At 39.4% G+C, this 27,273-nt stretch overlaps 1 protein-coding gene across 6 annotated transcripts in view; it reads right to left on the reverse strand.

Moving 5' to 3' along the window:
- Window positions 1-27,273, reverse strand: part of Rap1gds1 (Rap1 GTPase-GDP dissociation stimulator 1) — a 161,949-nt gene that overhangs the window by 96,568 nt on the left and 38,108 nt on the right. For all 6 annotated transcript variants that reach the window (XR_004119855.1, XR_004119854.1, XM_031375659.1 and 3 more), the window contains exons 3-4: window positions 13,052-13,174; window positions 6,905-7,030 (exon numbers count right to left, since the gene is read on the reverse strand). Coding sequence is in view for 4 of the 6 variants with exons in the window: in XM_031375659.1 (XP_031231519.1) it covers window positions 6,905-7,030; window positions 13,052-13,174 (249 nt within the window). In the remaining 2 variants the exon portion in view is untranslated. The remainder of the gene's footprint in view (window positions 1-6,904; window positions 7,031-13,051; window positions 13,175-27,273) is intronic.

Raw genomic sequence — 27,273 nt, forward strand, 5'->3', positions numbered from 1 at the left:
ATCAAGTATGGAGAACATATGTGGTTCCTATTGACCCCCAATCATCGATTTTTGTCATATGCAATATTCCCCGACAGTTCAGCTCCACCTTCTTATCTGTGAAATTACAATTACTCAAAACCTATGACTCCATGTCTTGGCTAGCGTGTTTTATAACACAGTGCTACTTGGGATGAACAAATAGGTAGTTTATTCTTCTCTAATATTTTTATTGACAGTAAAAATTTACCCAGTTTGGGTTTCTTAGTACCCAAACTTTTTTTAACACATAAGGATAACACAAAGTGTAAGAACCAGTTACTGAAGTATTCAACATCAATACTAAACCTGGTAGAAATGCTAACCAGGAACCAGCCAACCATGCACCACCCCAATCTGCCACTTCACATTTAAAGTGCTCTCTGGCATCACAGCTGGCACGTTAGGACAGCTTCCCAAACCTCTGCCTCACATCTCTCCCCATACCCACGCTGTATGCTACTGTGGCAGTAGAAATGTCAATCACAACCACAATGCAGGCCCTTTCTTGTCATACCTTAGTATGCACAGTAAATCCTTACGTTACACGGGCTTGACATGACAAATACCAGCAAACATGCAAAATCAGCATCCTCATCTCTTGGGAGCCGCATCCCTATCAGGCTACTTGAAAACAACTCCACCTTCATGAATAGCCTGCCCACAGCACCATCTCTGAACTCCAGTCCACGGTTTACACCATCACTGGGTTGGGAGCTTTATGAACTTACACTTTCCCCAGAAACTAGAAGTCATGTCGGAATCTGTGACACTGGCCTTCTGACCAAGTTCTTCTCTAAAGTAGAACTGTTCTTTCTCTTCTAAACATAAACCTGTTCACTCCTGTCTCTTACCTCTGCTTTCAACGCTACCGGTTTCATTTTATGTATGTATTTGTTTATTTATTGTTAAAAGTATGGAGGAACAAAAGAACATGTAGGCAATTTTGTTCTTCATTTGAATTGTCCAAACACTGTAAAAATAGCCTTATGAGGTAATGCTTTACAATTTTATGTACACATGGGGGAGGGGGACAAGGAAAAAGGGAGAGCTTCCATCCCAAGAAGAGCTAAAAGAAGCAAGATTATCTGTCATGGAAAAGAGAATATGTTTACCTCCTGGACATACGGAGGTTTTAAGCTTTTTATTTAAGTATGTAGAGGCTCACAGGAAGCTACCAGACATATAGAGACACACAGGCACGGGCACACACATACCAATCAACCCAAGACACTGAAGGCCCGAAGCATTGCATGCATTTGTTGATATTGACTTCCATGTCCCAAGAGGATATCACACAGTATATACACAATAGCTCCAGCAGGACATCCACACTGGTGAGGTCTAAGGGCTCTATTCATACTTCATGATTTCTCATTCTGCATGTGCACATGTATGTACAGGTCTGAGCCATTTATCTATGTACAGATTCGTGCAGTGGCACTAATACAGTTTTCAGGACTCACTTTCATGCAAATTAGATTTTTAGCAGACTGGCGACGGAGTTAATAAACAAAGACAAACTTTTTTTTTCCTTTCTTCTTTCTAGAGACTTCAACCTGGACATATTACACAAAGTATCTTGGTTTGAAGCTAAACTAGTAGAAAACAAGTCAATTTTTTTCTTCAAATTTTAAGTTCCATACTTGAGGTAACCACCAACCCCCAACATACTTGGGCAATGTTTCTCAAATACAACCTCATAGTGTTGTGTCTTGCTCTGTTTAAAGAGCAAGACAAAAGTCATTAAGTGGAGCACATGAGCAAACATGGCAGAAACATTACAAAGACACCGCCCCTAATGCCAGCCGACACTTTCATACTGTTTCTAGGTGCACACAGGACTGTCCTAGTGATCCCCTGCTGCATTTGTTTCAAGGGTCTGTTTAATAACTATAGCATGCCTTTTCAGCATAAGGTAAGAATCATATAAACCAAATGTATTTTTGCTCACTATAGCTGCCAAAAAGCTGAGGTTCACTTAATGCTTACATACAGTTAAGTATATTAGCTATGCCTCTTACAGCATATTTTCATTTTTTACCTTTCTTTGTGAGCTTCCTGTGTTTTATATATTCATTGTAAATATATAGGACATACTTGAGTATATACTAGATTTGGTTATAGTATAGTTTAGAATTATTATAGTATTTATTTCCTTTGCATAATGGCTTATAATCTATGTTCTGCTTTTATATATAAGCCCTACTTGGAGCTGGACTGTGAGACAGGGTCTCATGTAGTCCTGGCCATCCTGGAACTCACTATGTAGACCAGGCTAGCTTCAAACTCTCAGACATCTGCTTGTCTCTGCCTCCCAAGTGCTGGGATTAAAAGTACCCTATTATACCCAGCCATAAATCCTATTTAATCCATGAAACAAGTCTATTTCAACCTAAATTCAGAGCTAACAAAAGGACAGACACATTAAATGGTACAGCTGAAGTTCTACGCATTACATCACCTGCCTTCCAGGGGGCATGGTAGACTTTATATACTTAAAGCTAACCGTTGACAACCAGTTTCCTTTCTGTTCCTAGAATGCACTATTTGGCCTACTTTAACAGGCAGCTGGGCCTCCGAGTCTTGTTATCACTGTAGTAAAGCCACATAGTTAGTATTACTCGAATTACTCTCATCGTGTCTGCGTTTGGCCATGGTGTTTTCTCTACCATATTTAGAGCACTGCTCTTTTCTCATGTATGCTGTTTAGAACTCACAAGAACTATAAGACAGCATCTACTTCAATCCACACAGAACATCTTTATGAAGTATTTTCATGTGATAAGTCATAATCAAATCTAAGAGCTCCATTGCAAAAGTTATTTATTCTTTTCTCCTATAAATGGCATACTTTGATAGTAAATTGACTGATTAAAGTTGAATGTCATCTGTATGCTACTAGCTAATAATTCAATTTCTTCTAAAATTGAAAAAAGTGACAAAACCCTCTAACCAAATAATTAGATCACTGAAATAAATATTTCCAAGTGCCAGAATAAATAATTCTATTTAATAAAGCTGCTGTAAATATTGATTACCTGTACAATTTCAAAGCTTTTCTGTATTATATTAACATATAATAATCTAATTTTCATTATAAAATATTGTTTAGCTATTATTTCTTGGCACTTGCAGTTAATTTAAACTAGATTATTTGGCCCATGAATAAAAAACAGTGGGGCTGGAGAGGTGGCTTAGCAGGCAAGAGTATTATACAGGCATGTAGACCTGAATTTCAATCTTCAGGGCCCATGTAAAAAGCTGGACATGTCTATAGGTGTCTGTGACCCTGGCATTGCTGGGTGGACAGAGCTGAATCCTGGCAGTTCACTGCCTAGCAAGACTAGTCCAAACAGCAAGATTTTAGTCCAGGGAGGGGACCTGTCTCAAGGCAGTAAGGAGACTGGCAGAGAAAAATATCCAAGGTCTACCTCTATACATTCATGTGGTTGCAATACTCCTCCCCCAACCTCATATACCAACCAACCAACCAACCACCAACCAACCACCAACCAACCAACCAACCAACCAACCAACCAACCAACCAACCACCAACCAACCGACCGACCAACCAACCAACCACCAACCAACCAACCAACCAACCACCAACCGACCGACCAACCAACCAACCAACCAACCAACCAATCAACCACCAACCAACCAATGTTCCGGAGCAGGTTCTACCACACACAGCTTTGCTGACTACATATTCAAACATAATTTCTAACTTCTCAGGAACAGTTACTCTGGCAAAGCTAATAGTTACGCTGGCACCCAACTTTTTAAATGTTGCTTCCAAAGTCTATTTGAATGCTTTGAAAGAGGAATCCGTCATGAAATGCCTTAGAGGTTATATGGAAGAAAGCACATTACACAATTTTAGTGAGAACTGTCCTCCACCGGTGACTCTTTCATCTCCACACAGAAGACAGAGATGCACCAGTGACTTTTTCATCTCCACATAGAAGACAGAGATGCATCCAGAGGTCCACCAGCAATAAAGCCCGACTGCAGCCTGTTTGTAGGCATGCTGCTCTGTTTCGTGATGTGGGGATTATGTAAGAACATTTCCTTCCGTTAGGAAGAACACCTATAATGGGAACTGACAAGGCTGTTACTAAAACTGAAGCCTGACCTACTTCTCTCTAGAGTTCCATGCATTTTATGGGTATTTCTTTCAAATAAATTGCTAAAGTTATGTTAGCAAACGTCTATCACATTTCCCCGCGCCTGTAGTGAGCTGCTCACAGTGCCTTCCGTAAATGCTAGGTGTCCATCTATCTAATCTATCTACTGCATTCCTACTACCGCCCGAACAAAATCCACACCTTTAAACATTATGTATCTGGAGCAAACTAATTACTCACCTCAATTAGTCGGACAGGTTAAATTTCATACGGATAAACATGAACTTTAAAATATGTTGTATGTTTCTTAGATTTACTAATTTGTAATGTTTCCTGTAACCGTCCCGCCTTCTCAAAAGCATCCTTTTCCTGATAAAGGGGAAATGGTTCATTACTGAAACTAGAGTAATAGTCTTCTCAGGGAAGCCTAACTTTCAGGTTTCTTAAAATCCCAATTGTCACAAAATAAATGATAAATGCACTTGAAGTAAACTCAGAAGGAACTAGGCAGTACTCAAGTCATGCTTTTGTATCTTGGTAGGGATGTGTCAACTCCAGTTTTTCTAGAACAATTCTGGAAAAAAACACTAAGAAGCTGACATAAATTTAATTTAAAATAAAAGGTAAGAAAGCAGTCTTAAGTTATGCACGTGACAACACTGCACAATGAATCCATTGTATCCCATGATTTATAGCAATAAACCACTTATGGTTAACATTTTTAACACCTTTAGCTTCATTTTTTTTAACCAAGGCTAAGAAGTGAAAAGTCTGACTCAAGTCACTGGTGTTTGTTTATCGATTTAACTGTAATTTCCACTGAAGGATGAAGTAGTTGTAAATGTCTCTAGTAAATGAATAGATATATTAATGTCACAGCCTTGACTGTACCAACAAAACTTTACTGCATATCTCATAAGGTGAAGGAACCAGCCCTGTATGTATTAGCACAGTGGCTCTCAGTTTCATAAGTTACAGCTGTGTTATCCTGACACCTACTACCTGGAGTTCAGAGTTCTTAAAGGTACACAGGGAACAAATGACTGTATCCACAAAAAGTACCGGAAAATAGTGCAGTACTCTATTTTGCCATTACCAAGTGAGACTATAGAACAAAAGTCTTATAAGAGGCAATAATTCCCATATTTGGAGGAGAAAAATGAAGCTGAATAATATTTAAAGACTTTTGATGGCTTTCAAATCAGCAGTAAACACTAAAGGGCAAGAATGAAACCATAATTTATAATACTCTGAAAATGCATATAACCATTCACTAACTACTACTGTGCAGAGCTTAGGAATATGTATTAACAAAAATAGTTTTTATATCAATGAATCATTTTTGAGAGCTGAGATCACAATCTATGATGCTTAATAAAAACCACTCACATATGCATACACTCTCATGTGTGTACAAACTCACATACACACACACACACACACTCTCGCTCACATACACACACACACACACATACACATTCACATACACTCTCACATACACACATACTCTCACACACATGATGCAAAATTATAAAATGAAGAAATCTCATTTTGTAAGTGAAGTTAGTACCTTAAGATACAGAGAGTCAGAATGAAGTAGGACATATGTAACTCTACGTGCATCATCAGGGATTGGAAAATGGACACTACACTTTATATTAACATATCCTGGATGCTGTTACACACAGTAAAGAGGAGATGGTGAGAATAAGAAGGCTGCCTGCTTTACGGCTACTGCTACAGAACAATTACAGCTAACAACTTCAGTTTCTTTTGCTGTTTGTGTTTTACTATAAATATGTGTATGGTTCACAGGTATAAATCACATTTTAAAACACAGTGTTAGACAGAAAAACCCAAATATTTAGTATTCACAGCAAAATACAACTCCCTTAAGGTATGGGCTCCACAAGGAAAACATGGTAAAATTATCCTGGTTGTATAAATACTAAATTTGTAGGTGGTTTAAACTTGAATGATAAGTGTGTGGTTTCTGGCTCAAAAATAAAAATCTAGAGACAACTAAAATATGCCTGATTAATTGGAAAACACTCTCAAAGTATGTTGTTTGTTTGTTGAGCTCTCTTTATATAGCCCAGGCTGGCCTTGAACTCTTGATCCTCCTGCCTCTGCCTCTGGAGTGCTGGGATTAAAACTATGTGTCATCAAATCCAGCTTTAGACTCAGAAGTTTTCAGTGTATATGTGAGAAGAGAAGTAGCAACTACGATACATTTGCACTATGTCACCCGCAAGTTCTTGCTTCCCCGTGCAGCACGGCATTCCAGAGGGTGGTAAGGATGGCAATGATGGAATGGAGCCAATGCGAATGCAGCGGGCCGATCTAGCTTTTGAGGAGATGATGGAGTTTACCAATGGTTTTACTGAATGGCAATTAATTAAAATTTCATTTGGACAGACTTAGAAACTAAAACTTTCCATAAGCATGTTCACTTAGTACTTCAGTAAGACCTAATTTAAAGATCTGCCAAATTGAGTTTTGTTAAACTTAAAGGTCTCGAGAGTTTTAGCCACTTACTTAGAAAATACCTCTTGTAAAAAAAAAAAATGGGAATTTACTCCCTCTAACTGCTTCGTCAAGAGCAGGATGGCCCAAGTGTCCCTCAGTTCTGGTAAGTAAGCAAAGCTAATGCCAAGTGGCCTGTCGAGCAAAGCCAATCCTGACCATTGAACCAATCTGAAAATCCTAATTTTCTGAAGAAGTGGTAGAAGTATCACCAACACGTTGATACTTACGGCTATCGTAGCATATGTTTCCTAAAGCCCTGCCAGTTTGAAGCAGCACTTCCTGGTCTTTGCTATTTAACAGCTGTACCAGTGGTGAAATCAGTCCGGCATCTACACATGGGATTCGCATAAATTCTGAAAAGAAGAGACATGTTTCATTAGCCCTCAAAATAAATGTCATCTCCCCTAATAAAATAAACACATACTGTTAAGTCTGAAGGGCTTACTATTTGAAAGCACATTTCTGTTCAAATTTCTTGCCTACAACCCTATTAAATACCTGATGAAACCAACAAGCACACAAAAACTAGTAGGGTCACATTATCTGCCGTAAGCAAGCTCCACCATAAACCAACAGTATTTTAACTAGCTTTCATTGCAGCTGAGCTAGCTTTATCTCCTGGGAATGACCTGACGTGCTTTAGAAACAGCATGGGGTGGTGGCAGGGTTACTGCACAGTGTGATAATTAAAGGAGAAGCTATGAACTAAGCTACCAAGTGCTCTAGCTTATCACTACTGGTGTCAAAAAGCTCAAAGTTAAGAAGAAAAATGAAAGGTTCCGGTGAATCCTTTTAATAACAGGTCTTTTTCAATTGTTCAGGTCTAGAAGAATCCTGAATGCCCATCTTACTAACACCAGTTTATGGATCACTCCTGTCTGCTCTTGCTGTGTGCACGTGTTTACAGGTCTATCCACCAAATCTTATGCTTCCTGTCATTGAAATCTGTTTTCCCCTTTCTCTGGGTTTACTATTCTCTGCTTACTGACTCTCGGTGATCCCATCTCAGGAAGGAGTAGAAAGAAGAAACTCCACTCTTTTAGCACCTCACCCCAAAAATCCAAAATAAGGAAAGGTAGTGGATTAAAACTCTCCAAAAGGCAGTATTATCCTTGTGGACTTCACATCTGCCACCAGCATGTTCTCGTGAATGAACAGCTAACTCCTCAGGGTAGAATTTTTCTTACTAAAGAACACTTAACTTTTCACTCCCACTTTCCAGAGGGTTCAGGCCTTAGCCTGTTTTTGTTCCATGTAGCCTACGTATATCCTCATAAGCAAACATTCTCTTTTTTCCTTCATTTAAAAATTCTCAAAGTGCAGCACATCTGGTATGAGGTGAGCAGTAACTCCTACACAATGTTCGCTGTAGACAGCTGTGAGGAGGAACACAGGCAGCCACTTGGACTCAAGAACTGCATTCCTACAGTACCTCTTATCTTTATATCACTGAAACCTTACTACAATTTAAACTCCCAAGTTTAAAATTACTTTCTACTAAACCTCTAAGTTTATCATGGACAGTTTTAATAATGCAGAATAGCCTATGGTATAGTGTGAAAAAAGAATTACATTATATCTGCTCATGAACAAAGGAGGCAACACCACCAATCTACTGATGGGCTTTCTTTCACATTAATGCTCATTTCAGAGATATCTATATACTTCAACTGCTAAGCTAAATGATTCATTTCTCTTTTTAGTTAGCTAATGATAGTTAAGGTAATTTCATTATTGCTATTAAACAGGAAATTCAGAAATGGTATAATTCGGATTTATTTCAAAACATGGTACCTGTTGTTATATCACTATTTAGTTAACTGCCATAAAAGATTGCAAACATCAAAGAATTATGATTTTTTTCTTTGCACTCATATTCTAATTGATTATCCGATACCAATTTCTCAAAACTTAAACTCTACAATCAATAGGTATTTGTAAAATGGTAGAAGATAAATAACTACAGAAAAATTATAATATATCCAGATCATTTTTATTAGGAAGCACAGAGCTAGAACAAAGCTGCTGAAGATGCCAATATTCAGTTAATATAAAGGCAACTTGCCTTTGTTAGGAGAAAGTAAACTAAAAATCCTTTCTGAATGGACATAAGTAGCACTCCTCAGCTAATGTAAAATAAGCAAACATTCCTCCTTATTTCCCTCTCTCCGTGTGTCTCTGTGTGTGTACTCACATGTGTGTAAACATACAACTGTAGAACTTACCAAGAATGTTTACAATACTGTGTACATTATGTTGGAGAAGCTTCAGAATGGCTACGATGCACATCTAAGGTCAAAGGTGTTCCTAGCATACCCACAGCTAGGTCAACACCACAGGAACCTGCACCCAACCATGCCAGGCTGGATGCTAAAACACATCCAGCCTGTAAGCACTATGAAAGAGCCCGTGCTGAAGGATCTGCTAAGCAAGGCACTGGTGATGAGAAAGAGAGGTCAGACTCTCTGGTCCATCTGAACTCCAGGAAATGGAGACTAGCAGGTACTTACAGCATAATAATATAAAAAGCACAGATCACTGAGCACAAGCTGGTGGAAGCCCCAGAAAGCAGAAACCACTACACATTTGTACATATTATGCATGTCTATAAACATAATTAATTTATTTGTTTTAGTTCAATGTTGACAAAATTTAAAAACAAAGTGAATTCTCACCTCTTTGAATCTTTGATTTAGTATACTATTGTAATTTCTCATTTGTTTTACTTTTTTCTTTGTCAGACTTACTTCAACTATGTATTTATTTAATGTCATAAAGTACAGGCTGGGATGAAAACCAAAAAAAAATGTATTTCTTTGTAAAGATAGATTCACACTCATCAAATACTTGAAAACAAGACTTATGTGTACCTTCCTCACCTTCAACCTCTTGAAAGTACCAAGCACTAATCCAAAGCTGCAAGGCAAGTGCAGGCAGTGCAGTGTGTGCCTCAGGCAGTGCAGTGTGTGCCTCAGGCAGTGCAGTGTGTGCCTCAGGCAGTGCAGTGTGTGCCTCAGGCAGTGCAGTGTGTGCCTCAGGCAGTGCAGTGTGTGCCTCAGGCAGTGCAGTGTGTGCCTCAGGCAGTGCAGTGTGTGCCTCAGGCAGTGCAGTGTGTGCCTCAATGCGCAGGGCTCTAGATGGTGCAACATCAACCTTCCTCTGTCGACTCCTAACTTAACAAGGTTTTCTTTTGATGTAAGGCATGGATGAGAGTGAGTGACTTTAAGGCGAGTTGACAAGCGTCTGCTTTTGGTAAATGCTTTCTTTATTGTTTTCATCTCTAAAGATAAAACTGAGGGCTGTTCTTGCACAGTCATGGGTCACTTAGTCAGGTTAGTCAGGGTCTAACCCTTGATGAGTCAAGGTAAACTTTAGCTACTAGACAACTTAGGACATTTTCCCCACTTGGTCTTTCAAGATGCTGCTTCTAGGAAAAACATATTTCACATTAAAATAAACACATACCTGATATGGGATGAAGGACAGAATTAAAATACATTAAACTACAACAATGAATAAGAAATCTCTGTTTCTGGTAGGGCCATCCTGAACCCCTTGGATTATTAATGCTCTGGGCATTCTGGCAGAAAGTTTGACACAAGAAGAAAGAAAAAGTATAATGTTGACTCATGCTGCTGATTTTGTATTGCTTTGGACCAAGATTTGGTTCTTAACCTTATACTTACCAAAATCCCCTAGAGGACTTTTTAAAACAAACTTCAAAAGAATTTAGAACAATGTTTACAAACACACACACACAATACAAGCACATAATAGCGGTTAATGTTGAGAACTACTCACTATGGTATCATGGACACTGTGCAATACTAGTTTTTATTATTTATTGCAAGTGTGTACATATTCATGTGGCATGGGAAAATGTGTATACAAGAGTGTATGTGTATCCGTGCAGAGGCCTGAGCTGACACTGGAGGTTTTCTCAATGGCTCTCCAGTTTATTTTCTGACACTGGGTCTCTTGTGGACCCTTGACTTCACGAATTGTGTGTGGCTAGCCTGGCTAGTCAGCATGCTTTGGTAATCCCATCTCTGCCTCTTGAGTGCTGAGATTGTAGGCAACCAACACATTAGCCCAGTTTTCATGTGGGTTCTAGGAACCCGAGCTCTGCCTCTCACTTGTGCAGTATGTATGGACTTTACTTAGTGAGCATCCACCCAGGCACAAGACTAATTTTAAAATAATCACTCATAGATATCTGTCTTGCTCGTTTCTCTACTACCTCAAACCAGCTTTAAGCCTATCACACACAAGAAGAGTTTATGTAAAAGGTCTAATCATCTATCACTATAACTATACTTCCATATCAAGCTTAAATGTGTCACTGAAGTTTTTAACATATGTCAATATACATATTCTTTTATATGCAAATAAAATTGTAAACACATTCTATGTTAAATCTGGAATTACGAGTTATATGCTAGTATTACTTCCTTGTAGTTATATAACTACATAGCAAAGAAAAAAAAATCACTGCTAATGATAATCTTTTCTTATTGTCAAGTTTCTAACGAGAATCATAAGCCCAGTGAATATGCTATTGTATCATGCTGCATTTCTAAATGTTAAAAAGAAAAACATTTAATAAGAGTCTTCTCTATTTTCTCAGCCACTCATTTTTTTTAAAAAAATAGTGATGTTAATTAAGCAATAAACATCCAACATATCCATTTACTTTCACGAGTATAGTAATATATTCTTTATCTGCCTGATGCGAAGTGCTAGCGCCAAGCATTCTGTTCTGTCTCTAGGTCACAGCCAACACCCTCCAGAGCACCTCTAGACAAAACCCCTGCTTGCAGGACTATGAGTAACTTCAATAAAAACGAGGACTCCTGGTAAAAATAAATCTTGCCTTCTGATTCTCCAAAATCTATACTGTGACTCTGATGAGGTTAAAAACAAACTGCTCATCTTAAAAGCCAAGCTGCTGTGTATTAGAAGAGGTCAGTTTGAGATAACAAGTAATTGGGAAGCTCCACTTTGAACCCAGTTCACTATCTTAGATAAGAACAAATAAATCATAGAGCCAGTTTTCAGTGAACAATCAAATCAAGTATGATTTACCAATACAGAAGCTCACTGACACTTGAAAGGCATTTTGATGAGCTTTAAATAAGGAGAGTATTTTGTGCCAATTCCACTTTTGGTAATTTATATAAATGCACACTGACTTACCAGCCCAAACAACAGTTCTTTGCAAAACCAATTAGCATGGTAATTACTCAAATGAAATCAGAAACGTTTACAGCTCTCCATAAGACCTACCGATCTCTGAGATATACTAGAATAAAAGGCATAATACCAAATTCTGTCAAAGACAGACATACTAAGTGTTGCTAGAATTACTGTTTTCCCCTTTTGTTTAAAGGCTGCTTTACTTATGCAGTGTTTCCTAAAACACTGTACATGCTTGGCTCAGGGACTGGCATTATTTGGAGGTGTGGCTTTGTTGGAGTAAGTGTGTCACTGTGGGCTTGGAATTTAAGACCCTACTCCTAGCTGCCTGGAAGCCAGTCTTCCCTTAGAAGCCTTCAGATGAAGATGCAGAACTCTCAGCTCCTCCTGCATCTTGCCTGTCTGGATGCTGCTGCCACACTCCTGCCTTGATGATAATGGACTGAACCTCTAAACCTGTAAGCCAGCCCTAACTAAACATTGTCCTTATAAAAGTTGCCTTGGTCATGGTGTCTGTTCGCAGCAGTAAAACCCTAACTAAGGCACTGATCAAATAAAAATCGTGTAAAAAATACTTTTGCTTAATTCTTCCAAGTAATCTGTCAGTGGATGTAAATATTACAATGGGATGGATTTAGCATTATGTAATTTATGATATCATTGCTTTTCCAAAGTGTTGAGATTAAATTCCAGTAAGGGATTTAAGGCACAGCTGTTTTCTATGAAAGCAGGAGTGAAAAGGGGAACATACCTACCAACCGCACTGTTGCTACCAATGTCAACTCCAAACGGGAAAAGGTGAAGTAGAGAAACCTAGCTAAGCTCTCTACACAATATCACAACACAAACCAACACACACACAGAAAACACAGCTCCCCTGTGGTAAGAGGAAGAACGGATGATGAGCTAAAATAATAGGAATAATCTTAGACCTAAAGTAAAAATGACAAAAGAACAGCAGAGATGAATAGTAGATTCCCCTAATTCTACTGTGAATAAGTGGGAATATATGAAGAAAATAACTGTTAACCGGGGCCATCTAAAACAGCAACAAAGTCAAAGAAAAAGTAGAAAGCGTCTAATCTAGGAAATCAAAACATAAATTAATGAAACATACTGACAAGTAAGGTGTAAAACTGAAGATGTTCCGAGCAGAAAATTCTTGATGCAAACCTCACCATTTTTGGCTACTTCTGCTATGACGTTGGCTACTTTGGCTGTGCAGGAGGCCTGTGGCGTCAACAGATTTGCAAACAACTGAAGAATTCCACTTGCTTGTATTTTTTCACTTGTTTCTGCGTCTGAAAGAAAGAAAAATGGCTTCCATGAAGTTCTGTAATGCAAATGTGAACTATTTTAATGACAGTAAATGATTCAAGAACCTTCTCTATCTGCAATAAAAGCTCACCCATATACACCGGACCTTTCATCTACACTACCTTTTGCTGTATAAGCTGCCTTCACCTCAAGATTTAATCTGTACAGTTCACTACAGTACTATTTTGTTTATCTCCAGTCACACTGCAAAGAAAGTTTTCTTAATCTGTCACTCACAGGACAATTACTTACCTTTAGTGTTAGTTTCAATAGTATCAATTCAGGACAGGAAGTTTTTTCCCTCTAACCTTTGTGAATTCTTAGAGCTATAGCAGTATAATTTTATGTACTTTTTACAGTTCCCTATAATGGCATAGTACCTTGAAAATAGCAATTATACTGAGTAAAACCCCTACCTCATAAAAATTTTATGTAATGAATGATAGCTAAGATTACGTACTTCCATATGATGGCTGAATTTTAATATAACTCGTTAGAATAGCTATTAATATAAAGATATAGGAAATAAACTCCATGATATTCAAAACTCTGCTTGATGATACAGAAATTCAAGAGTTCCTAGCTGCTTCTCCTAAAGAGCCTTAAGATAAACACAAGTTCCTTCAGGTACCTACTATTGAACAAATAACCTGTTAAATCAGAAGGCGACAGTTATCTAGATGATGACAAATAAGGAAAAGCCAAAAAATTACTTTTTGATTATGGGCAATGAGGAGAAATGTGTATAATGAGAAAATTAAAGGGCTCATTAAAATCTTCAATTAAAACTTGACTGTCTAACACACTGACATGTTGTCGATCTTTGAACACACAAGTAACAGAACACTGTGAATTTCTTAAGAGACAGGCGGCGTGCATAATGAAGTAGGAAAATCATTCTCATTCAAGTAATTCAGAAGCATACACAAACATGTATTTCTTTATAGTTACTTATCTCTGTGTGTGCACTTGTGCACAGGCATGCTCTTGCATTATTAGAGTATGTTTGTGGAGGTCAGAGGGGAATTTAAGGGAGTCAGTTCTCTTTCTCCGTGAGTTCCAGGGATTAAGCCTAGTTATCAGGCTTGGAGACAAGAACCTTCACCCACTGAGCCACATTGCCAGGTCCTAAAGTATTTTTCAAACTGTAGTTTCCAATCTACTTAGTAGGCTGTTAAGAGAGAACTAAGAATTATCACCTAAATAACAAAAGAATTAAAAATGTACACATAGAGGTAAAATTTACTCTTTATGTTTTAGCTTAAATTATGTATGTATAAACATGATTGTGTGCATGTACACACACACACACGCACACATGGTTTTGCTATACCAGGAACCAACCAAGCTCATAAATTTTCATATGCAAAGACTCTATTACTGAGCTACACTTTCAGTTCTCATAAAATATATTTTTAATCATAGGTCAAAAAAATTAGAAACTGCTATTTCATGTATTCTTTATCTACCCAGGATTCTGAGTTAAAAGGATCAAAATTTCTTCCAGTATATACTTTCATTCTGCATCTTTGACAAAAATTTTAAGGTACCACCAGGAAATTTGATCCCTAAAACATGTGTACAGACAGATGACCAACTGACAGACACACATACACACACAAACACCCTTCCAACAAGCTAGGAAGTGGTGAAGTTGGTTTACCCTGATAAAATGCTTTGTTTTCTGTCCACTGCTGCAGAGTTGAAAACAATAGGTCCACATTGCCCCACGGGTCTAACCCACCATCTGTTCATGATGGGCTGACAGCAGGAACCGGGCATGTGACAGCATCCAGCCTGGATGTGAGGCTCAGGCACATGCCCATGAAGGCAAGCATTAACTGCACATTATCCTAGCATGGTTCATTTTACATGTAAGTTAAAGATTATTGAGTATTACATCTGAATGTCAGGAGCAGGAGGAGTAAGACATACAACAAAACACTGCAAGCCTTTCACTGTGACAACCTCCCACACCCACATACATGGATTTTTACACAGGTTTAGAATTTAAATACTTAGAGTTATAATTTATTTTGTCATAAAAATATAACAAAATATGCTATGTGAAGTAATTGTTTTTTCAGACAAGTTCTCTCTATATAGCCCTGGCTGTCTTGCAACTCATTATGCAGACCAGGCTGGCTTTGAACTTACAGAGATCTACTTGCCTCTTCCTCCAAAGTGCTGGGATATACGCCATGTGCCCATACACCCAACTAAACACAGTTTCGGTGAACCTCTATATCTCTCCATCCTCAAAATGTACACTACCTACATGTTTTCAGGTATTTGTGAGCATCGTTGAGAATGCTTTTGATAGGGCATTAAGAAATAGTTAAAATGGCAGTCCTTTCAGAGAACCTTTCCCAATGGGTCCCAATAAAAGGTCAGAGATGCAAGAAAGAAAGGTGTATGCATAATCATAAGAAAGGGAACAACATTCAAAGTACATTATACACTTGTATAAAAACCTCCTTATTTAAAGAAGTACTACACAGAGTGACTACAGAACAAAACCCCACTTATGTAACACCACCATTAGACACAGGCTCTACTGAGTGATTAATCTGTGAGACTCATTCTATAAAGTTATGGCAGATGATTGTGATAGCCTTATCATTATTTCCATCCCATGGGCAGCATAAGCTAAGGTAGAAGCTGCCCTTGAAACCATTGCTAGAAAAAGCAGAGGAGGGGGGGCTGGAGCGATGGCTCAGTGGTTAAGAGCCCCAACTGCACTTCCAGAGATCCTGAGTTCAATTCCCAGCAACCACATTGTGGCTCACAACCATCTGTAATTTGATCCCATACCCTCTTCTGATGTGTCTGAAGACAGTAACAGTGTACTAGTAAATAAAGTAAATAAACCTTTTAATAAAAGAAAAAAAAAGAAAGAGCTGGGGAATGTGCTAGCTTTGCCTCTTTAAAATGATCTAACATTCAAAGTTGCACGGTTAACCAATGAAAGGCACGTGCGCAGAGGTAAACACCTCGGGAAACTCCTTCACTAACTTCAGGGAGCTGACGGAGGGCTAACTAGGCTGCTGTCTCCAGGGTGAAAGCAATTACTGAAGAAGTGAGCCTGACAAGAAGAGTGGATTTCCTCATTCCAGTCTTACAGTTTTGGGATATAGCAGCAAAGGAGCATTCTCAGATAAAGATCCATCTGCATTCTGTTAGATACCCTGGAGGGAAATAGGAAGTAAGCAAAGCTACAGAAATCTGCCATCTGCAGAACTCTTTAAAGTCCTTAATTTAGCAATATTTATAGTGGGCCGAACAAGATTATATTCTGCGTCTTAAGTAAGTAACATCTTAACAAGGGATCTAAAAATGAATAATTTAAGAAATACATCGAGCTGGGCGGTGGTGGCGCACGCCTTTAATCCCAGCACTTGGGAGGCAGAGGCAGGTGGATTTCTGAGTTCGAGGCCAGCCTGGTCTACAAAGTGGGGCTACTCAGAGAAACCCTGTCTCCAAAAACCAAAAAAAAAAAAAAAAAGAAATACATGGAAGGAAGTAGTATTCCACACTATTACTATGAGCCAATGATGAGTAGATATTTACTCCAGTTTCCAGGGGAAAGAAAAATATAAAGAGACACACAGAAAAAAATTTTAAAACGTAAATCACTGAACATTGATAGTACTATAATTTTTGGAAAAGTTAAAAAAAAGAGATAAATGTCCCTATCACCTCCAGATGTAAACAAGAATGCTGGATAAGAGGTGATGGCTGGTTCCTCAGTCTCAGTGTGATTTAGGAAGGGACAGAGGCAAGCACGGTTGGGAATGGGGTGGGTCCCATGGTGGCAGTGTTGTGTAGAAGGGTGGGGACAGACACACAGGACACTGGTGGATGGCCTAGTTTGAGAGTAGAGCCGGGAGGAGGGTCCCTGACCTGTTACGCCCATGGGTGCCTCCAACCCCATCCACATTAGTCATTTAGGTGTGCAGCCTGGGGCACCATTGAAGGACCTGCTTGGCTCTGGTCCCAAAGCCATGTGTCTCAGGTAAGGGACTTTACCACTAGGGCTTCCAGTGCGGCGAAGCATTGGCTGAGCCTCAGATGTCACTCTCGTTTCACACCGACGCATTCCCCGTGGCTCTGGCAGTTTCTGTTTCTCATAAGGCTGACACGGCTGAGCCAAGAATGAAGTTTATGCAGGTTTCTACAAATTTGACTCCCCAGAAGATTCTGAAGACATGAGAGACTGGGAAAGTAGAGTAGCTTCAAAATCTGAAGAATTTCTTGGGATTGAGTTCCATAGAAGTTTGTCGTTGACCGGTGTTTCAGAACTATGAACTGTGAATATGTGGGTTAAAGTAATTTGTCTCAATAAACCAACAATTCAGAATTAGGAAAGCTGGATAGTCATATGTAGAAGAATGAGCATCATTCTCCAACTGGATCAGAAACTTTAATGTAAGATGGAAAGTCACTTAAGTGAAGGGAAGGGAAACATTTCACCACCCTGGTGTAGCCAAGAGCGTTCTCAGTAGGCCTCTGCTCTCTCACAATATAGTGCCATCACTCAATGATGGGACCTTATGGAATTAAAAAGCTTTTGTAGAGCAGTATGCCACAATGCTTAGCTATTTACACAGTTTTCGGGGATCTGATCTCAGGTCTCATGTTTACTCACTGAAATTAACAGCCTAAAGCACGAGAGAAAACCTTTGTCAGCTACACGTAAGACATCTGGTTCATATCTAAACTATTCAAAGAACTCATAAAGCTAACCTAAAACTGGAACAACCAAGTCAACACATGGACTGAAACAAACAACAGTTCTTACAAGATGAAACAAAAGACACTTACTAAAGGGTTGGGGGGGCTCAGGAGGAAAACACTTGCTACCCAGCACTGGGTCTAGAGTTGGGGTCTCCAGACCTTCAGGAAGCAAGAGTCGGTGAGCTCCAGTACTGGCGAGACCTGCCTTAGTACAAAGTGGTAAGTAGTCAAGCAAGACCCCCAACGTCCGACTCCAGCCTCCACACGCATGCATGTACATGTACACGTGCACTCACACCAGACACATCATTCAGCCCAGCCCCTCGTAGGCCCCGCGAAGACTGCAATCGAGTCTCTCACAGAATCCTTACTCAAAAACACTTCCCATGGCACCATTCACAACACCTACGCTACAGAACTGACCCAGGTGTCTAACACCAAAAGAATGGATTAAGAAAATGTGGCACATGTACACAATGGGTTGTTGGTTTTTTTTTTTCCACTTATAAAGAACAAAGTGATGTCACTTGTAGGAAATGGATATAACTGGAGGTGCTCATATTATGTGAACTAAGCCACACTCAGAAAGACAAATACCATGTTTCTGCTCATTTGTGGTTCCTAGATTTTTATACTGATAAAGTCATGCGAGGTATACAGAGCAAAAGTGGTCCGGGGAGCAAAAGAAACTAAGGAAGGGAGAAGAAATAATGTAAGATAGCCGCCTAAGTATTTTAAAACAACAAAATAAAATAATTTTATGTGGCCAAAGAATCACCTGGAAAAATGCTGACAGCTGTATATATCTAACAGGACAAGAGAGCCTTATCATTTTGAGAAGAAACAAGATCAACAGTGCAAACGTGCCGTGGAGACTGTTTCTACAGTAACAAACCCAGCACCATTAAACTAAGCCTACTTCACACCACTTCACTAGCAACACGTGGCGGAACGCGTGCAGGCCAGCAGGATGGCTCAGTGGGTAAACACAATTGCTGCCTCGCCTGAAGACCTGAGATCCATTCACATGGTGCAGAAGGGCATGAGCCCCTAAAAGTTGTCCTCCGACCTCCACATGTGTGCCCTGGTGCATACATATCCAAACACAAAATAAGTAGGTGTAGTTTTTACAAAGCCTGAGACAGTCTGTCTCCTGGCTCTTCTCAAAACCAGCTCATGCCTTTTCAACCTCTACCATCCAGTGACACCGTGCAGGCTGTATCCCCATCACTGACATTGCATCACCTTTAAGCCTCTCTCCTTCGAATCTCCACTACCCACCTGGACCACTCTGAACCTACATGAATAGTTAGTACAGGTCATCACATTTCCTGACTTGAATGGCCCAATTTGACTGCTCTTTTGACAAGCCATCACAAAACCATGCACAGGACCTCATTAGAAGGTATCTTCCTCTTCTTTGTTGCCTTCATCCAATCTGCCCTCAAACTGTCAGAAGTTTTACTTATTTTTTTTACTTGCTTTTCAACAGTCTTAGCATGGCTTCAAAGTCCTTTTGTAACTCGATCTCTTAGACAACTCCCAGCCTCCTCCTTGGCTACCCTGCAGGGACCCTTCTAGCTGACCATGCAAATCTTCCAAGTTTCTCACTGGACTAGGTTTTCCCCACTGTGATTTTCTATACCCTCCTCCCATTGTCTGAGGTGTCCTTTCCACCTAGCTGAAGTGCACTACATTTTAAATTCATTATTCCTTCTTCCTGCTTATTCCCAACACTAAATATGCACAATACTGTAATTGTTTTCCAGCTGTCAGACTCGGCAGTGGGAAAACGTATTTTTACTAAGTCCTTATGGTGAAAACATAAGATAAAGAGGGTATAAGCCATCATCAGAAAGCTCTGTATTGACGAGGAAAGAGATGTAAGTTTAAAAACCATTTAATGCGATTCCTACCACCTTGGACGTTTATGTATGAACTACAGGGGGAAGGACGCTTTTACAACTTCATAAACACCATAGACAATTTCCAAACGGCTGTGTGTGTGTGTGTGTGTGTGTGTGTGTGTGTGTGTATAAGTGTGCTTGCCCATAAGGGCACCAGTGGAGACCAAAGGCTGACATCAGGATGTCTTCTCCAATTGCTTCAAGACCTTACTTTCTAAAGTAAGGCTTACATTTATTTATTATATATGTGCACACATTGCCATAACATACATGTGGCGATCAGAGAACAACTCTGAGGGAGTAGATTCTCTCCTGCTATGTGGGTTCTGGGAACTGAACCCAGGTCATGAAGCTTAGCTGCAAACTCATTACCCTCTGCACTACCTTGTCATACCTTCCACCATATTTTTTGAGACAGGGTTTCTTACTGAACCTGGAACTAGCAGTGAGAGGTAGAGTCCACCTGTCTTTGCCTATTAGAGCAAGGAATACAGCAGTATGCCACAATGCTTAGCTATTTATACAGTTTTCGGGGATCTGATCTCAGGTCTCGTATTTACATACTTTTTACCCACTTAGCCATGTGACCAGCCACCAGGTGAGGTTTTAAGGGTGGTAAGACATACTCTAAGTAGAAAAGAAGAAAGAATACATAAAAGGCTGAAGTGGATAGTTCATCGTTCGACTGGATTGAGACATACCAATGAATACAGAAAGCACATCTCTCTGTGTATCTGGAGGACATTTCCAGGAAGAACTGAACTGACCATGCATGGTGGTGTCATCTAACAAGCTGGAGGTCTAGGCAGAATAAAGGGGATAGGTGGAGCCTGCTAGCACGGTCGGTTTCTGCTTGGCTTCCACAAGATAAGCTGCTTTCTGCCATACATTCTTGACACATGGATGTTTTATACTCTTACCATGGATCCAGAACCAAAACCCAAAACCTATGCACTGACACCTCTAGAACTGTGAGCCAAAATGCACCTTCTTCCCTTACGTTGTTTATGGCAGGAAGTTGTCCCAGGGAAATGAAAACTGACTAAAACACAAGCTAGAGGCCCTAAGTCTGGAATAGCAAATGGTCAGTGCTCTGCCTGTACTAAAATGCTAAAAAGCAAAGGCTGGCACTGTCCAAGATAGGAAAAAAATTAGGCAGAGTGAAATGAATAAGCTTATGAATACAATATGTATTACTGATCAAAACACAGGTAAAATGTCACTTCCTCTGTGACACAGATCCTTAAAACTGTGAGTTGAACCCAGCTCTTCATACAGAGCTTCCTAATGTCATTAGTACTATAAGCAGCTCACCCCTTCCATCTCAACACTCCCGAGGCAGACAAAGGCAGATTTCTGTGAGTTCAAGGTGAGCATGGTCTCTGTACTAAGTTACAAATCAGCCAGAGCTATGCAGTAAATACTCTATCTCAAAAACAAGCAAACAACAAAAACGGTAAATTAGAGGATGGGAGGGGATGTGCCTCAGTTGGTAGAATGTTTGCCTAATGAGCATGAGACCCTGGGACTGATCCCTAACAGCATAATCTGGGTATGGTAGCAATGAGCTTATAATCCCATCACTCTAGAAATGGAGACACAAGAACTGGAAGCTCAAGGTCATCTTTAACCACATAACAAGTTCTAGGCCAGCCTGGGATATATGAGACCTTGTCTAAGAAAAACAAAACAAATGAAACAAATTATCTGGAGTAGAACACGGTGACACACAACCAATCTCAGCACTCTAGGGATTGAGGCAGGAAGACAAGAGAATTTGGGGCCAGCCTGGGCTAGATAGCACAGCTCCAGGACAGGACAACACACACACACACACACACACACACACATGCTGGGAGGCATATTGTAAGATCTTAATGAAAACTGCTAAAGCCAAAGGCATTATTATTATTATTATTATTATTATTATTATTATTCCTTATTCTCTTTCCCTCCCTTGTTTTGCTACATGGTTTCATATTATTTATCTTACCAACTCCTGTATTGTGGTATCCAATGAATGGTATATAAAAAGAACTGTATTCATGCCCTTAAGTATTTTCAATTAAAGAAATGAAAAAGGCACAAAAAATAATGACTATATACTGGCATAAGCTTAAATAAAATAATGTATAAAATTGTTATGGGGAAGAGCAATAAAAATCAAATAAATGAGGTACCTTTATTGATGCCACTATTATGTAATTCTCACTGAACTCACAAAGAAATTATCTTACAGTTTAGAAATTCACTGGACAGTTTTCCCCCAGCGCCTAGAGCCTTCCACAGGCTATCAAGTCCATTAAGGACTCTGAAGTCATTAAGAAAAGTTTCAGAGAATTACCAGTCATTAGCTCACACCAAGACTAAACTTTTTAGCTTGCATTAGACCACTCAGGTTTTAGATCATATTTTTTCAAATGCAAACATATGCAAAAATATTCTTAAAGTCTTTAAAAATCACTGTAAAAGCTGCCTTGCTTTTATACTATCCTTCCCACATACACATCACAAAGAAAAGATAATCACTCCATGACTAAGTTATTATGAGTCAAAGGAAAACATTCTGTTTGCTCCTTTAGTATAATGAAAAGATATGGAACATTCAACTACGGGAAGAGAAAATTGCAAGCATCTAAAATAAATTCACCTCAAAGAACATTGTGTGCTAAAATCTAGACTCTGAATCCATATGTTCCTACTTTAAAAAATTACCCCGCCTTTGGAGCCTCATTTTGGGATTTAACGGTAAGTATTCAAAAGTAGGTCAGGATAATTTTCAGTAAAATCAATTATAGATTTTGCATATAACTTTATCACTCTGATGACATTCTTCCTTAGCAATTACTCCAAACTATCTATTGTGCCACAAAATTCATTTTCATATTTCAATAGAAATACATATTCTATTTATCATAGTTAATTTTTGTCAATTTGGTTTAATGAGTGTCCAGGTTATATAGGAAAACATTATCCGGGATGTTTTCATGATGATGTTCTTGGATACCATTAACATTTATATCAGTGGCTTTTGAGTAAAACACATTTGCTCTCTACAATGTAGGTATGCTCATACTATCAAGGGAAGACATAAAGAGAGACAAAGACAACTACTGCCCTAGCAAGAGGGACTTTAGTTAGTAGCTTTTAAACCTGGACTGCAATGTGAGCTCCGCCTTGACTCTCCAACTCTGGGAGCTCCCCCATGGCTCTCCAGCTCTGGGAGCTCCCCCATGGCTCTCCAGCTCTGGGAACTCCCCCTTGGCTCTCCAGCTCTGGGAGCTCCCCCTTGGCTCTCCAGCTCTGGGAGCTCCCCCATGGCTCTCCAGCTCTGGGAACTCCCCCTTGGCTCTCCAGCTCTGGGAGCTCCCCTTGGCTCTCCAGCTCTGGGAGTTCCCCTTGGCTCTCCAGCTCTGGTCACTCTGCTGAGTGAGATTTGCAGTCTTCGTAACTCCACACAAGTCAATTCCTTTTTATTGTGAATTCAATATGCTCGGGAGAAGGCAACACCTTTGTCCTTCCAAGGCAGAGCTGAAGTAAGAATGCAAATGTGCCACAGATAGATTAGGAGAGCATGCTGTCACCTTTCTTTGGAAAACAATACCCTAGTGTTACAACAGAGAAAATAGGGTATGGTAGTGCTTCCCCAACACAGAAATTTGGCCAGAAAAAAAAAATAATATTTATACATTTACCCAAGAGCTAGAAACAGGACAAGTGAATAGGAACTACAAGAAAGAAGATTAATAAATAAAAATGTCAATAAAAATGTTTTTAAAACCAGGTATGACTCCTCCTGTGCCTTCTCTTGGGGCTCTTTGTCTTATCTTACAGTATTTTATTTTGTTGTGTTTTGTTGTTATCTTTTAGAAGCCCATTCTTTTCTAATAAGGGACAAAAGGGAGTGGATCTGGAGAGGAGAGGATGAACAGAGGAACTGGAACTAGTAGAGGAGAGATTGTACTCAGATTATATGGTATGGAAAAAGAATCTGTGGTTAACACAAGGGGAAAATAAAGTAATATTAAAAAGTTTAAAAGTTCATGAACCCAAAGCATTGGTTCAACTAATATATGCATTGTAAGTGCTATTTAGAATATAAGAGTAAAAATGAACTCATCCTGTGTTATATAGGGCAGCAACATTTAGTGTTATGTAACATGATTAAAACAAAAATTCAAAGGCTGAGGAGTACTTCCATCAGGTATTAAACATATATCAATTGTAGCACTTCTCTTTTTTTTGGTCTTCAGACAAACCAGAAGAGGGCGTCTGATCTCATTACGGGTGGTTGTGAGCCACCATGTGGTTGCTGGGATCCGAACTCAGGACCTTCGGAAGAGCAGTCAGTGCTCTTACCCACTGAGCCATCTCGCCAGCCCCAATTGTAGCATTTCTGATAACAAATTATAATTTTACATTTACCTATCAGTTTCCGTATCAAATAATCAACTTTTAGCCTCTTACAGAAAGAGTATTTATTTAGCTGCATCAAAAACTGTGCTAAGAAACTTGAAAATGAGGAGGGGGTCTACATATATACCTATCTGTCTATCTATGCTTCACAAAAGCACAATATAACTGTATAAAAATGTTCTAAATCTAGCTTTAGAATATATACTCAACATTTGACCATAGCACTGTAGCACAAAATGAACTCATCTGTACTTGAACTATTTCCTAATATTTTAATGGGTTCACCTACATTCAGGAAGCAGGCTGCTTCTTATTCTAGACATGAATAATTGATGTGCAAGCCCATGACATTCTGCATAGTATTCTCTCCTGCTGCCCTGGCAGCCTGTAACAACAGAATAAGAAAAAGGAAATAGACTTTCACTGTACCTAAGTTAGCTTTCTTAAAACTCAAGGGAATTAGACATTGCTTTTCAAATGGCAATGAACAAGATTAAATACTATTCTACTTCACAAAAGAAATCTAACTAACAATCTTCCGTATTAAATGACCCAACATAAATAATACCCTAGATATTTGCACTTGACCCTTAGATTACTAAAAATATTATATTTAATGGCATGTTTGGAGGTTCCTTGTCTCATAATGTCATGTCAGGACCCACTTTTTAATCTTATTATTTATTTGTGTATATATCATGACTTCTATATCAGTGTTTTTATGGAGCTCTTTTTCTTCTGTTTGTTTTGTCCAATTCTGATGTTAGTTTTTGTTTTACTATATTTAATAATATCCCATAGAATCCTGTTTATTTTCCAATGAGAGAAATGGGTAGATTCAGGTGGGAGGGGAGGAGCTGAAAAAAGTAGAGGAAGGGAAAATCTTAGTCAGGGTATATTATGTGAGAAAAAAATTAATGTACTATCAAAAGGGGACATATGGGATGTTTACCTTTCTTTGGTTATGGCTGATTTATGATGGAGTTGAGAATAAGTTACATAAGTCCGGGAATGTGGCTGAGTGGCTACGGTGCTTGCTTGGCATGCATAGGCTCTGGATTCAACGTTATGAGTTAAGCAGGACAGTGATCCAGCACCTGGCAGAAGACCTCAGGATCAGAAGGGAAAGGGTCACTCTTGGCTGCAAGGCAAGGTCAAGTCCAACCCTCGATACATAAATCCTATCTCAAAACAAAGGAGGGAAAGAGAGTGAAGAATAATAATGCCTTTTGGCCTTAGCAGTTTTCATTAAGATCTTACAATATGCCTCCCAGCATGCGTGTGTGTGTGCGTGTGTGTGTGTGTGTGTGTGTGTCTTATAGTCAGTTAAAAATATGAATCTGACTGTGTGTCCACTAGATTAAGTCACCCTGTGAGGGTGTGCTCCTGCAATTGCCATTTTGGATCCTTCCCATTCTGAAGCTATCTTTCCTTCTCTTTGACTGTGTTAGGAAAAGAGCGCTCACTTCCTTCTCTTTTTCCAGAAAGGACCTGGGTACAACAGTGCAGCCTCACTTCCGACCCACTTTCCCTGCCTGATTCCTGGCTGCTGGGATCAGTTACATGCAATCATTCGCAACTCCAAAGCTCATTTCTTTCTCTACTGCATCTTCAATGTTTCCACTATTTTCCCATTTCAACAATTTTACAGTTGGTTATAATATCTGCATTTATAACTCAAGAAAATTAAAGTTGTAGTAAACAAGGAACAAGGGAAATGGAGTGGCTTTGCTTTTATCAACTTAGAATGAAACATATGTTTACGATGAAACATTTCCTTCAGCTTTATTTAATGAAAAATCTAGAGCTTTGTGTTAATTAAGTCAATGATCATTTTCCCCCCAAAGGGAAATAGTTTATTTTAAATACTAACTTTTCTAGCTAGATTAAAGTCCCCTTGAGGGCAAATGTAATGAACCTTAAATAATTTTACATTAATCTATGATTTCTATTCATATTTATTAAATCTTAAAATATCTAAACTCACATGATACAGATTCATTCTGAAAATCTAGGTTAAGTGACATTTTTAAAAGCATGAAAAAATTATAATCAATAATGTTGAGTATAAGCTAGAGCTTATTTCATAGAGGTATATTTTAAAGGCTCAATGACTATAGTTATGAAAATATTAACTTGGACGCTTAAATGTTGTTGAATTTTAAATTTTTATTTACATTACTTGTGTGTGTGCATGCATGTGTGTTCATACTCAAGCATGAATGTGGAAGTCAGAGAACAATCTGCTGGTGTTGAATCTCTCCATCCATGTAGTTGGGGAGATGAAAGTCCGGACGTTAACGCGGGCAGCAAGCACCCTTACCTTTTCAGTCACCTCACTGTGGGGCCGTAAAACCACACCAGGAAGCTTGGTAAGGTAGAGAGGGTCTGAGGCCTGGAGATTTGGTATACCGGTACACACCTGAGGCTAGGCGACTCCCTGCTCCCTGCCAAATAAGCTTCCCTTCCCAGGCATTTCTCCCTGCAAAAGGTATTTAATCTCAGGTCCACCCTGAGATGTTTGGTACTGTATGGTATGCAGCCATTTTTCACGATGGACAGTCAATAAACAGTTCAGAACCATGGACTATCTCTTTCAAAAAGATCTGCCATGGGGAGCCACGGAGAAGTCATTTAACTATCGAGGGGCAGTTGAATTCTCCCATTGAAGGCTGCTCTGAGCTTCTAGCCACAACTGCCACCAAGCTCAGGACAATCACCACCTCTCTGAGCTAAGCCAGAGCTCCCCATTTCCCATGTCCCCAAGCTAGACACTGTCCTGAGTTTGCGGGTCCCCAACTCCACTCCCAACACTCAGGCCTAGATGTCCAGGAGTTTGGGAGCCTCGGGTCCCCTTTGTGGGTCTGTGGACCCCCGATACTTTGCTCCGAGTGGTTTTCCAGCGGCGACTGGGGGCCTGGAAGGCAGGGAACAGCAGTTTCAGCTTCCTCACATCTTAGACTGGGCTTTCTCAAGAGAAAGCACTGGAGCAGTGTCTTGGTGCTTCCCTGAAGCCCAGCACC

Source organism: Mastomys coucha, unplaced genomic scaffold, assembly GCF_008632895.1.
Source record: "Mastomys coucha isolate ucsf_1 unplaced genomic scaffold, UCSF_Mcou_1 pScaffold16, whole genome shotgun sequence".
NCBI classification, from domain to species: Eukaryota; Metazoa; Chordata; class Mammalia; order Rodentia; family Muridae; genus Mastomys; species Mastomys coucha.